Source organism: Corylus avellana, chromosome ca4 (genome assembly GCF_901000735.1).
Source record: "Corylus avellana chromosome ca4, CavTom2PMs-1.0".
Classification (NCBI taxonomy): Eukaryota; Viridiplantae; Streptophyta; class Magnoliopsida; order Fagales; family Betulaceae; genus Corylus; species Corylus avellana.
Window position 1 is genome coordinate 29,712,158 of NC_081544.1, and position 14,587 is coordinate 29,726,744.

Below are 14,587 nucleotides of genomic sequence, written 5' to 3' on the forward strand. Positions count from 1 at the left end.
TTTTTTTTTTTCTCTGTTTTGGAGAAGACATTATCCAAAAAGGAAAGTGAAAAAAGAAAAAAAAAACTCCTGTCTTTTACAGTTTTCAAAGAATTGATGAAATGGGGTTTTAAGTAAAAAACAGTTGTTTGTTTGTTTTTATTTTTTTTAATTTTTTTATAAGTAATAAGTAAATAAATCTGTTTGTTAATTAATGAAAAAAGAAAAAGAAAAAAAGGAGTAACTTTTGTTTTAGCCTTAAGATTCAATTGTCCATAAGATACAGCAAGACATAGCACATCCCTGCCCCAAACATTCTGTTTGACCAGCTTTTGATCGCAGTGTCTCAAAGGTTGCCATCGTACTCTGAGTTGGAGTGCTCCGAAGTCGGCTTATTTATTAATTATTACTACATTTCGGACACAAATATACCACCAATCGGAACCTTCTCTCTCTCGGAAAGCTTTGGGCTCCATCGGCCGATCAAAACCCTAACTCTCTCTTTCTAAACTCCGTTGCAAATTGCAATGGAAACTTCTAGGGTTTCTGAAAGGTAGTAGCGCAATTCGGGAGCGATGTCTCGGCAAATGACGTCGTCGGCCTTCCACAAATCCAAGACTCTCGACAATAAATATGTGAGGACATCAATGTCTAATTTCGCAATTGTTGGGTTTATTTCTTTCTGCTTTTCCATCTCTGTGGCGGTCATTTTCTAGGGTCTTAACGTTGTTTCTGTTCATATTGCCTGTTTGGTTGCCTGAGACAATGTAGTCGAAGGGAGGAAAGTGAAAATTCTGAGACTATTATTCTGTAAATCGAGAAATGTGAATTTTCATGCTATTGACCGTCTGGCCCCGAGAAAAGAAAAATGCAGTGAAAATGTTCATTGAATTTGGAAATTAAAGTGCATTAAGGCATTATTTTGCTTAAAAAGTTATTATATTTAGTAGCTAGTAAATGGCAGGTTAGGGTTTCGTGTTTGCGGTTTAATTGCATTCTTGTTTGTTTGGATTCTGATCTTTTTTTTTTTTTTTTTCCCGTCTCTCTCCTTTTCTTGTTTCTTGTAGTATTGTTGCTTTGGTTACACTGCAGTGACCGAGCTAATTAGCGTGTTGGGTTAGCCGGTTATAGCCACTAACTACTCTCTTTTAATTTTCAACATATATTGGATACCAAAAAGAATGTTAAGAATTTGAACATGCTATCTGGCTTTAATTTTTTTTGGTTCTCAATGTCTAGATTTTTCAAATTGTTGTTAAGTAATCGAGATATCATAAAAAAGCGTAAGTGTCCCATGTACGCAGTATAAAAGAGAAGCCATCTAACTAGTAGAGGCAAAAGAACAAGAAAATCATGGTAACTAATCACCATAGGAGAAAAATAAACAGCTATCAAAAGATAAAAAGTGTTGAAAAATAAAAACTTAGCCTCCTCCAAAGTTCTCTCAAGGTCTTCAAAACTTCTATAATTCATTTCTTTCCATAGACACCACAAAAGGTACGATGACATCATTTTCCACAAAGCAACAATCCGAGTGCTGCTGGCAATCCACCAACAAACGTACAAATTGGATTTTGGGTTTACAAGTGATGTATCCCCTGTTTGGTTGCTTAGGATACGTAAGGAGAAAAAGAAGAGCAAAATGAATGCAATTATATGTTTGTGTTTTTTTATTGTTATTTTTTTCTTAATTAAAATAATTCAACTTAATTGATCCAGGTCTTAGACTTAGTTGGATGGGGTTTTTTGTTCTCTTTTGTCTCAAAGGAGGATAATCCTATGTTGCATTTTTATCAGCAAATGTTTGAGGGTTGAAATTTCAGTTTGTTCATGTTTGGAAATATTTTGGATTTTAAAGGTTTGGGTTAATCTTTACATGTGAAACTTATGCAGATGCTTGGAGATGAGATTGGGAAAGGAGCGTATGGTCGAGTTTACAAGGGCTTGGATTTGGACAATGGAGACTTTGTTGCAATTAAACAAGTTTCATTGGAGAATATTGCCCAGGAGGATCTCAACATTATTATGGTTTGACCAAATTCCCTTTATATAATTGTATATCTTTTCCTTTTCCTTTTTTCTTTGTTTCCCTTTTTATAATTGTATGTCTCAACATTATTGTGCTATGTTTCCATAATTTGTTGTTTCCTCTCTCTACTATGTTGATTTGGCTCACTGGGTGCTCTTTCCTTTGATTATCCTCTCATCGGTGGGATGCTTAACACCTTAGCAAGAGATTGATTTACTGAAGGTATATTTTTTCTTCTTCTTTTTTTAACCTTTTCTGTTGTAGTGTTTGGTCTAATAGTTTCATTGGTGTACTCCTTTGCTTATTTCCAACTATACTGCATACAAGCATGTGTAGTGCATGAAGGCTTTGGGTTAAATGAAAAACCCATGGGATATGCTGAAATTGTTACATTACCAATGACATGGCTTTAACCATCTGTACATTGTATCAATCAATTGCCAATGAGTTTTAGCTCAAAGGCACTTCTCCCTTTTACTTTCTTCTGGAACTATGTCATTGTAAGAAATAGTACCTGGTTCTTAATTTTACTTTCTTCCTTCGAGCATCATGCATTTTATGTGTGCTGCTGTGTGTGTGCTGATATTTTGTGTGGACAACCTTTCAAGCATCACCTTATAATTCATGCTGCTAAAGTTAGACATACTGAGTTCCTCTGGAAGAAAGTGTATGCTCACTATGTTATTGATGCTGTTTGGAATATGAATCTTCTTTTGCAGAACTTGAATCACAAAAACATTGTGAAATATCTTGGATCTTTAAAGACAAAGACTCACCTTCACATAATCCTTGAGTAAGCTCAAATTTTCTGTATGGCAAATATTTGTATGCATCCTTCTTTGGATATTCTGCTTGAAAACCCTTCGGTTTCTTTTGTTTGTTGTTCACATAGGTATGTGGAGAATGGCTCACTTGCAAACATTATCAAGCCAAATAAATTTGGACCTTTTCCAGAATCACTGGTTGCTGTTTACATTGCTCAGGTTTGCTAATGTCCATGTAGTTTATTTCTGGTTTTTTGGGGTTAAGTTTTGCTGAGGTTTTATTAGTATTCATCGAGACACAGGTTTTGGAAGGCTTGGTTTATCTACATGAACAAGGTGTGATCCATAGGGATATCAAGGGTGCGAACATATTGACAACTAAGGAGGTAAATTCCTGCTGGTTGTTGTTATTAGTCTTTTGTTGGTTCCTGTAGCTTTCAAAGAACTCCACTAGACCAACACATTCAAGTTCCCATCTCATGCTGGTGGTTTGGCCATATTAAATTTTCCAAGCTCACTTTGATCTTCTAGTTCAGTTCAGGAGTAACATGTTGGCTTGCTTTATGATTTTGGTTTAATTCTAGGTACGATAGATGCAACTTGGTGGGGGCCCAACCCCAAGGGGTTGGCCTAGTGGTTGAGGCTTCTGGTCTTAGGGAGTATCACCCCATAGATCCCAAGTTCGAGACTTGCTAGGTGCAAACTCTCCCTTGGGGCCACACCCCCTCGTGTAAAAGCCAGCGATTCCCTGATCCGTGTAGGGAAACTTCCGAGGGTGCGGTGCACGGGTTCGAGGTTTAGTCTATAGGGGTGGGTCTGAAGGGCCCTGCCTTGTCGAGGTTCCCTGTCAAAAAAAAAAAAAAAAAAAAAAAACACGGTGTAGGTTCGTAGAAAAAATATTTTTTTTCTTGTTGCTAGTGATGGGGGCTAAGAAAAGTGTATGCGAATATAATTTTTCATGAGCCCTACTCCCCACTATATACATAAACACAAATATTTCCCACTATATGCATAGATTTATATATTTAGAAATAGCATGAAGACTAATATACCCCACGTGGGATGCTTATTACAATAGTAGCTTCTTCTAAACCTTTGATCACTTCCCCTCATGCTGGAGCATATATGTCACATAAAATTGGTTTGGAGCAAATAAACTTCAACCTATTAAAATCATAGGTGCTGTAAACATTTCCGCAAGCTGACCCTTAGACTTCACAAATGGTGTAGAAATATCTCCACTTGATATTTTATCTTGAATGAAGTGGCAATTAACCTCGATATGCCTAGTTCTTTCATGAAAAACAAGTTAGAGGCTATATGAAGGGTGGGGGGTGGGGTGGGGTGTGTGTGGGTACATGAAGTGGCCTTGCCTTAAAAGGGGTTTTCCGTTATCAAAAAAAATAAAAAATAAAAAATAAAGTCTAGTATAACCCACATGGTATACTACTTACAATAGTAGTCTCTCCTAAACCTCTTAACAGTAGCTGTAGATAAACCAATTATAATCTTTTATATTATAGGGATTAACAGTAGCTGTAGATAAACCAATTATACTAGGAGTATAGTTTGTATTATTGTTTTTTTCTTTGTGAACTTTTTGTTGTGAATGCATAGCCTTTTCCATGTTCATATGTATATGTTTTAATTATGTGGTTTAGAGTAATGAATCCTGTGGTAGTGACTTTTAATACATTTGGATGTTTTAGTTGTTCTTTGGACTGGCATAACTTTCATAGACTAGTGGCCTATTTGGAATTGCATTAGGGAGCTTAAAAAATACTTTTAGTACCCAAAAAGCCGTTCCAAACAAAAAGCCGGCTTGTTTGGTAACAAAATCTAAAAGTACGATTTTTACTTTTTTTAGTCTAAAAAGAGCCAAAACGCACTTTTGGGAAATGCTTAAAAATGAAGTTTTTTTCTAAAAATCTCTTTTTGACTTTAAAAGTTCTATATTCCAACGCATTCTCGAACATGCTCTAAATTTATGTTATGTCAGTGCTGCTGAATTAGTAAGTCTTGGAGATTATGCTCCTGTGGTATCCAGAATGACATGATCGATAGTGGTAGGATTCAAGTGAATCAAGTTATGTGAGATTTTTGCTGACCTGACAGCTGATAACAATTTAGCATTATCATTTCTTTTTGTACACGCTTTTCACATGGATTGCAGGCTGGCTTGCTCCTTTAGTGATTAATTTTCCTGATTTTCTCTTTATGTTCTCCTCTCCTTTCTCCCCCACTTAGTCGCACTCTTGTATACTCCCTGTGTACTTGGGTTGCGCCCCTTTGCGCTCTTTAATGCATTATTACTTATCAAAAAAATCTCTTAATGCCCAACATCTGCTGAGGTGCTTCAGTCTCATGTCATGCATGTATTCATACAGCTATGATTTTTTTTTTTTGATAAGTAAAAGTATTATATATCAAAAGCGCAAAGGGGCGCAACCCATATACACGGGAAGTATAAAAAGAGAGCGCCTAGGAAGGAGAGAAATGAAAGAGGAAGTCAGAAAAACTAATTACTAAAGGAGCTAGCCAAGCGGCCGTCCAAGAGTAAAGAGTATTCATACAGCTATGATTATTGTCCAATGTCATCTGCATATGCTTCTATGTTTTTCAACTTTGTTTTTCCTCTCTCTGGTTGATTGTTCTATTATCAGTTAGTTAGCATGGTCTGAAAAGTTTTCAGTAATTCTTGTGAATTACATACTTGACCTAATCTTACGCTGTCAGGGTCTTGTGAAACTCGCTGATTTTGGTGTTGCAACGAAACTGACAGAGGCTGATGTTAATACACATTCAGTTGTTGGAACACCTTATTGGATGGCCCCCGAGGTACTTTAATACTTATATTTTGATTAGTAATTTTGTCAGTTTTTGTTCTCTATAATGCTGTTTGAGCCCTGTGGGGCCAGTAGGCCCAATTGAAAATTGTTGAATCAATGTTACTTATTCTGGTCCCAGTTGGTCGATGGGGATTTATAATGGACCCTATTTAATCAGAATTAAGGTTTAGTTGAGTGTAGTTGAAATTTTTTGCTTGTTTTGAGGTTTGTTCTTGTTAATTGTAGTACACATTAAATATGTTAGCAAGAACCGATGTTTGGATCTTTTTTTCCCTTTCTCTTCCTTTCTGTTTTGTTCTAATTTTCTCATAGATAACAATAATTGAAGAATAAAATTTAGTGAACATGTTTCTTAGCTAGGGCCAGTCAATTTATAGTTCCTTGTCAGCTGATGGATGTATATCATATTCATGCAACTCATATAAGAGAAAAAAAAAATGTATATTATAATATGTTAATGTGGCTGATTCCTTGTAGTTGGCATTGAGGTTGGGTTCAATTGGTAGTTCTTGTCTTATTTATCTTTTTTTTTTTTGGTTTTTGGAGGCTTTTGTTCTATTTGTCCTAAAATAGAGATTTTGCAAAACCTTTTCTTTAGGCTTTCCTGGATGGTCCAGCAGAAAGAAAAGTTTGTGGAACTTGGAAGCTAGGGTTCAAAAATATTCATTTAACTGGGAATTGAAAAGAATTGATTGTACTTTTTTTTTTTTGATAAGTAATGTAATATATATCAAAAAAAGCGCAAAGCACCTCTAAGTACACAATAATGTATGCAAAGGAACCCAACCAAAAACCCAGAAAAACCTCTAAGAACCCAAGAAAGTATACAAGGGACGCAACCAAACACCCAAGAAAAGCCCTAGTGCACCTCAGAGGGAAATGAAAAAACATTTTTCGACCCCAAAAATCCCCGCCGACGCCGGCCCTTCACCGGAGAGATGGAGCAATCCAGATTTTTGAGCTCCCTCATCCCCTTAACCTTAGGAGCAGAAGCTTCAATCACGGGCTCCCTCTTCTCAATGACGGAGAAAAGGTCCCGAAGTTTTTTGTCTTCACCTCCCCAAGACAACCCCACAACGGGAGCGAGATTCATCGCATCAAGCCCCCTATCGAATAGCCCTCCTTCCCTTCCACCGAAGAATCAACCACAGCCTCGGCTAGCAGGTCCTTGTTCTTATGCAGCTGCTTAGCGACTTTTTCCTTCACCCTCCGGGTATACCACAGTTGGGACGTGGATATAGAGGAATAAATGGGAGTACCACTCTCTGTCATGCGAGGAAAAGGACGGCTAAGACTCCTACCCATCTCAGCCGCCCCATCGGAAAGGGAAGTGGTCGAGAGAGAAGTACAGACCTGAGACGAGAGCAAGGAGGTAGCAGCAGGGGAATGAAGACCCATCTCAGCCACCCCAAAGGTAGGCGAGACAGTAGAGCCTACCTGAACCTCCTCCGGCAAAGAGGTACCGGAACAGGGTCCTTTCCCTTAGAAGACAAGGAAGATTCCTTCAACACCACCGGAGAGGGAGAGACAGCTCTCGGACCAAAGAACCCACGACGAATCAAACCTTTTGCCGGAGAAGAGGGACGAACAACCTGAGATTCCTCCCCCCCCGAAAAAGGAACCTCCCTATCCCTGCAAAGGGGGCTCGCCGGAGAGTCCACCTCCCAAGGAACAGAGAAGGCCTCTTTGAGAATAGAAAGACGCACCGAATCAGAAAGCTCCGAAGATACAGTCGCACCCAGGCGGGCTTCAGGCACCGAAGAAAAAGAAACCTCCCAGTCCCTGCGCAAAGGGCTTGTCGGTAAATCCTCCGCAGAAGGGGTAGAAACAGCCCCCTGAGAGGATCCGTCACCGTTAGACCCAACGTTCTCGCCCAAAACTCGCACCAGAGCGAGAGAGAACTCCGTCGGGGAAGACCCAACGCCGGAAGCCAAACTGGTAACTTGCAAACTCAAAGAAGACCTAGCCGATGGCTCCAAAACCCCTTCAGAGACCAGAGGAAGCCTCGGAGAAGGCACCAAAAGCGACACACACGCAGAAACAGGCTCCAAAGGTAAAGAAAACGAGACAAAATTTAGATTCGAACCCAGCTCCGAACCCGGAACCGAGTTTTGGACTGGATCCGAGTTATGATCCGGATCCAAGTATTGAACTGGATCCAAATATTGACCCGATCCCATTTCAGAGGCCGACCCGGAAACGCATCCCAACACAGAATTGGTTAGGCCCAAAATACGAATTCTTTTTCTCCTGCGATTGGGCTTCGAGACAACCCCAGCACGGACCCGGTCCAACTTATGTTGGATTTGCCCTAGAAGCCTCAACAACCCACTAATACCGATCTTACCCTTCTTCTTCTTCCTCGAGCTCACAGACCCAGCTGCCTTCGCCAGAGGAGTAGGCAAGCACTCCAACGCAGAGCAATCCATGGCAGAACGCAACCCAATACCGTCATACTCCGATTCCAAACAAGACGACCCCGGAAACAAATCGAGAGACCTCGGGTACTCTACTACTCTCGCCTCGACGCCTGGAGAAGATCGAAGTACATCCACGAACGACCTCCCGGAATCGACCCCCAAAGAAGGAACATCCATGAGAAGCCCCGCCGAACCAGACAGCTTGAACTGGGCCGCCAACAGTTGCTGAAGCTCTCCCACAAAACGCCGCCAGCCCTTCCCAAAGCGTCCCTCCGGAAGCCAAATGACTCCTTTACGTCCACCCTCAGCCAACACCGATACCTCCAAGAACCTTCCGGCCTTATTACCTCCCTCGTGGACCATCGTGGCCTTATCACCCTCACGGTAAGATTTGGTGATTTCTTCCTTCACCTGAGCCTGAATTGCCGCTTCCACCGTTTCCACCAACCACGACGAACACTGAAAGCTCGCGAAAATATACCCTACAAATCCTTTTCTCCTTTCCTCCAGACGAAGGTTAGGACACCCAGCCTTTGCCGAAAGGCAGAAGGTTTTAGCTTCAAAAGAGAAGCTGCGTTCCATAACAAGCACGCCGTGCCCTAATGCGCAGCGCCAGCCGCGCCACCGCTCGCAGAAAATCAAACTTTCAAAATTTCAAAATTTGAAATTCATCCAAATCTAGAGAGAGAGAGAGAGAGCAAATCCATGAAGACATGTGGGCTGTATTGTGATCATATCCATGAAGACATGGAATGGGGCCTTGTGCTAGTGGTAATGGGCACTTTAATCCCTTTTATTAGATTATGATTGTACTTTGATTAGATTATGATGGTTCATTATTTTTCAGGGAATGTACTTTTATTAGATTGTGGTGGTTCCTTGCTTTTCCGTGATCTGGGCTGGGGTTGTGAATCCGTGACTGTAGTGTATAAACATTTGCCTTAAGTTTGCTTTCATACTGATAAAAGAATATCTAACAAGGCCATAAGAGAAAACTAAGAAATCCTACTTGAAGTAGTAATTTATTGCCTTTTTTGTTTAGGTATGGAATAAAAATGACTGAAGCCAGTCGTGAAAATATAAAAAGTGAGTCAGGAAACCATTGTTTTAGTGGGGCCAAACTAACTTGTGGAATATTTGAACTTTTTTTTTTTTTTTTTTGATAAGTAATGATGCATTAAAGAGTGCAAAGGGGTGCAACCCAAGTACACATGAAGTATACAAAATAGCGACTAAGTAGAGGAGAAAGAAGAAGAGAACATAAAAAGAAAATCAGGGAAATTGATTACTATGGGTGCAAGCCAGCCTGCAGTCCAAGTAAAGAGCATGTATAAAAAGAAATGAACAAGGTCCTCAAGGTTTCTCGACAAATCTTCGAAGCATCTAGCATTCCTTTCCTTCCATAAGCACCACATAAGACATGGGGGAGCCATCTTCCATGCTACCGCACTTTGGGATTTACCACCCGACCACCAACTAGCAAACATCTCCTTGACGCTTCTAGGCATTACCCAACACATGTTGAAACGAGAGAGGATAACATCCCACAAAAAGCGCGCAACCCCACAGTGAAGAAAGAGATGATCCACAGACTCCCTTTCCGATTCACACATACAACATCGATTAATCACAACAATACCTGTCTTCCAAACATTATCCAAGGTAAGAGATTTCTCAAGGGTGGCCGACCAAGCAAAAAACGCCACTCTCGAAGGAACCTTGGTGCGCCAAATACTTCTCCAAGGGAAATGGTTGGGCTCTTTAAGGACAAGCTTACTGTAAAAGGAGCGAACCTCAAACTCCCCTTTTCTAGATGGGATCCACCACATCCGGTCCTCCCCTTCCCCATGCAACGAGAGCGAATACAAGAGCGAGAGAAGGGAGGCTAAGGCCATCTCCTCCCAATCATGAATTATTCGAATAAAGGTAATATTCCAATGAATCATACCATTTATACACACCCTGATATCCGCAATGGAGGCAGCCTTAGTGCTAGCAATATTGAAAAGGCCGGGAAAAGCATCCTTGAGGGACATCTCGCCGCACCAAATATCTTCCCAAAATTTGACTTTCAGCCCCGAGCCAGGATCAAATCTAAAGTGACAGTGAAACGACTTCCAACCCCTACAAATGTGTTTCCATAACCCCACCCCATGCGAACCGTGAGGAACTATAGAGCGCCAACCGCCCTAAGACACCCCGAACTTTGCCACTAATATCCTTCTCCACCAAGCCTCTTCTTCATTGGCAAATCTCCACAACCATTTCCCCAAAAGAGCTTGATTAAAAACCGCAAACTCCGAATCCCTAGACCGCCCTCGGAAATCGGCTTACAAACCTCGTGCCAACTGACCAAGTGGATCTTAGGCTCGTCGTTGAGCCCCCCCCATAAAAAATCCCGTTGAATCTTCTCAATGCGATTCGCCACAGAGGTAGGGATAGGAAAGAAAGACAAAAAATATGTAGGAAGGTTGGATAAGGTGCTCTTGATGAGGGTGAACCTAGCCGCCTTGGACAAATACGAACGTTTCCAAGGGGCCAACCTTCTAGCAATCTTCTCCAACATGTTTTCCCAAATAGCCAAAAGCTTGAAAAAAGCCCCTAGAGGAAGGCCCAGATACTTCAAAGAGAAAGAGCTGGTGCCACATCCCAGAATGCCAGCCAACTCACCCGCCTCACCCGTACCTTTGACAAGGACCAAAACAGATTTGGCCCGATTTACTTTTAACCCAGAGACAGCCTCGAAACCAATAAGAAGGGCTTTAATAAATATAATTTGGTAAGGAGCAGCCCCACAAAAAACCAGCGTATCATTAGCAAAAAGGAGGTGAGAAACAACTACCCGATCAGACTCTCTAGCACCCATATAAAAACCATTGATGAAACTCCTGTTGATAGAAACATTGATCATCCTGCTGAGCGCCTCCATAACTAAGATGAACAAAAAAGGCGAGAGGGGATCGTCTTGTCTCACCCCACGCGAACTCTCAAAGAAACTGGAAGGAGAACCATTGATCAAAACCGAGAACCGCACAGACGAGATACAATTCTCAATCCATAAGCACCATTTCTCACCAAAACCGCACCTTCTTAACAAGTAGAGTATAAACTTCCGGTTCATGTGGTTAGAAGCCTTTTCCATATCCAACTTACACAAGAGGCCAGGATCCTCAAATCTGATTCGGCTGTCAAGGCATTCATTGACAATAAGAACCGAATCCAAAACATGTCTGTCTTTGACGAAAGCATTCTGTGGATTGGAGATGACCCAATCCATAACTCTCCTCATTCTATTGGCTAAGACCTTAGCAATAATCTTATAGGTCCCCCCCACAAGGTTGATTAGACGAAAGTCCTTCAGATCGGATGCCCCATTAGACTTCGGAATAAGAGCAAGAAATGTAGCATTAAGCCTTTTTTCAAATTTACCTCTATCATGGAACTCCGCAAAAACAGCCATAATGTCCAATTTGATCACATCCCAACAATCTTGGAAGAAAGCCATAAAAAAACCATCCAGGCCTGGTGCCTTGTCCCTATCCATTTTTTTAATCACCTCCCACACCTCCCTTTCCTCGAAAGGAGCTTCCAAACTAGAGGACTCATCAACATCTAACATGTCGAAGTGAAGATTATCCAACCTCGGTCTCCAACTAAGAGTCTCCGTGAAGAGCGACTCATAAAAATGGGTGATACGATTACTAATAGCCTCTTGGTCAGAAGAAGTAGTGCCATTAATATTCAATGACTCAATATAATTCTGTCTACAGTTGGCATTAGCAATCTGATGGAAGAATTTCGTACACTTATCGCCCTCTTTCAACCAACGGATCCTGGATTTTTGCCTCCAATTGATTTCTTCTTGTAGGAAGGAGGATTCTAACTCTCTCGCAAGCACACTTTTCCTCTCAATCTCCTCAGTAGATAAACCCCTCTCTTCTTCCGCCCTCTCAAGAGTTTTAAGATCATCCATACGGGCTTTAATACAAGCCCCCACATTGCCAAAATCTTGAGCATTCCATCTTTTAATGTCCCATTTTAGAGCTTGCAACTTCTTAAAAAGAATGAAACTCGGGGTACCATGAAAATGATACAAGACCCACTAGCTACGAACTTTATCCACAAAGCCCTCCGCTTTTAGCTACATATTCTCAAATTTGAAGAGTCTTTTGCCTCCCGAGGAAGGATTGCAATCTAGAATAATAGGAGCATGGTCGGAGCAAACCCGGAGCATCCTCTTTTGCCGCAAATCCGGATGACGAACTTCCCAATCCGTAGAGACTAAAAACCGGTCAAGCCTAGACCAAGAGTGATTATTAGACTAGGTGGAGATCCCCCCAGCTGAGGGGAGGTCCATGAGGCCCTGCTCCGAAATGAACTCACCAAAATCCCTCATTGCAGCCTGAAAAAAAAACTCCCCTCGACCTTTCACTCGGATAAAGAGTAACATTGAAGTCCCCCCCAATGCACCACGGCATATCCCAGCAGCTCATAACCCCTGCCAGCTCCTCCCAAAGAAGACGTCTGGAGTTGACTCTATTAGGCCCATACACCCCCGCAAACGCCCAAACAAGACCATCCACAACATTTTTGAAGGAGCAAGCCGCCACATAACTACCCAAAACAGCATCTATCTTCTCAACAACCCTCTTATCCCACATGAGCAAAATGCCACCCGAAGCCCCGATAGAAGGAACATAGCACCACTCCACATACGGGCAGCCCCATAAACTCCTCACTAAGCTGAAGGAAATAAAATCCAACTTCGTCTCTTGAAAACAAATTAAGTCTGCCGTCCAACTTCTGAGCAGATTTCTAACCCTCAACCTCTTATCCCTCTCATTCAAACCTCTCACATTCCATGAAAGAATCTTGAGCTTCATGATTTAACTCAATTGAACCTCCCCTTACTCCTGTCCCTCCTAGCAAACTCCAAAAAATTAACAGAAGACTGCAGATTATTAAGCTCTCTGTTACCTTTTTTGACTGGAGGCGTAACCTCTTCCCTTTCCATTTCATTACCTTTGTTTTTTTTTGATAAGTAATAATGCATTAAGAGCGCAGAGGGGCGCAACCCTAGTACACAGGAAGTATACAAAGGAGCGACGAAGTAGGGGAGAAAGAAGAAGAGAACAAAAAGAGAAAATCAGGAAAATCAATCACTAAAGGAGCAAGCCATCCTGCTGTCCATGTGAATAAAGTGTACAAAAAGAAGTGAATAAGATCCTCTAGGTTCCTCGACAAATCCTCGAAGCATCTCGCATTCCTTTCCTTCCAAAGACACCATAGAAGACACAAGGGAGCCATCTTCCAAACCACCGCACTACTAGATCTACCTCCCGCCCACCAACTGGCAAACATCTCCATGACGCTTCTAGGCATAACCCAACTCAAGTTAAAGCGAGAGAAGATGACCTCCCACAACTTGCGCGCGACCCCACAATGAAGGAAGAGATGATCCACAGACTCCCCATCCACCTCACACATGCAACAACGATTAACCACAACAATACCTCTCTTCCGAACATTATCCAGAGTGAGAGATTTCCCAAGAGCGGCCGACCAAGCAAAAAACGCCACTCGCAAAGGAGCCTTAGTACGCCAAATCCTTCTCCAAGGGAACTGATTAGGCTCCTTAAGGGCAAGCCTCTTGTAGAAAGTGCGGACCTCAAACTTCCCTTTCCTTGAAGGAATCCACCACATACGGTCAACCCCTTCCCCCCGGATCGAAGACGAATACAAGAGTGAGAAGAAAGAGGCTAAGGCCAACTCCTCCCAATCATGGATACTACGGGTAAAAGTAACGTTCCAGTGCACCATCCCATTTACACACTCCCGAATATCCGCAATGGAGGCATCCTTGTTGCGGGCTATAATAAAAAGGCCCGGAAAAGCCTCTTTGAGGGGCGTCTCGCCACACCAACAATCCTCCCAAAATTTGACCTTCCCCCCCAAACCGGGAACTAATCTGAAGTGGCACCGAAACGACCTCCAAACCCCACAAATGAATTTCCATAGCCCCACCCCATGCGTTCCACGAGGAACATTTGAACGCCAACCACCCCAAACCACCCCATACTTAGCCACCAAGATACTTCTCCACCAAGCTTCTTCTTCATTTGCAAATCTCCATAACCATTTCCCCAAGAGGGCTTGGTTGAAAAGGCGCAAGCTCCGAATCCCTAGACCTCCCTCAGAAATCGGAGAACAAACCTCGTGCCAACTGACCAAATGGAATTTGGGTTCATCCTTGAAACCTCCCCATAAAAAATCCCGTTGAATCTTCTCAATACGGTTCGCCACGGATATAGGGATGGGAAACAGGGACAGAAGATAGGTGGGCAAGTTGGATAAGGTGCTCTTGATGAGAGTGAGCCTCGCCCCCTTGGACAAGTAAGAACGCTTCCACGAGGCCAACCTTCTAGCAATTTTCTCCACCATATCATCCCAAACAGCCAACTGCTTGAAGGAAGCCCCTAACGGAAGACCCAAATACTTCAAGGGAAGCGAGCTAGTGCCACAACCCAAGACGCCGGCCAGTTCATC

The 14,587-nt window shown here is 42.1% G+C and overlaps 1 protein-coding gene across 2 annotated transcripts in view; it reads left to right on the forward strand.

The window, feature by feature from the left end:
• The first annotated feature begins 292 nt into the window (after positions 1-292).
• The window catches only part of LOC132177128 (MAP3K epsilon protein kinase 1-like), a 39,430-nt gene continuing 25,135 nt past the window's right edge, over positions 293-14,587 (forward strand). For both annotated transcript variants that reach the window (XM_059589350.1, XM_059589353.1), the window contains exons 1-7: positions 293-614; positions 1,873-2,007; positions 2,210-2,230; positions 2,728-2,801; positions 2,901-2,991; positions 3,075-3,158; positions 5,509-5,610. In XM_059589350.1, the coding sequence (XP_059445333.1) occupies positions 555-614; positions 1,873-2,007; positions 2,210-2,230; positions 2,728-2,801; positions 2,901-2,991; positions 3,075-3,158; positions 5,509-5,610 (567 nt within the window). In that variant the 5' untranslated portion in view covers positions 293-554. The remainder of the gene's footprint in view (positions 615-1,872; positions 2,008-2,209; positions 2,231-2,727; positions 2,802-2,900; positions 2,992-3,074; positions 3,159-5,508; positions 5,611-14,587) is intronic.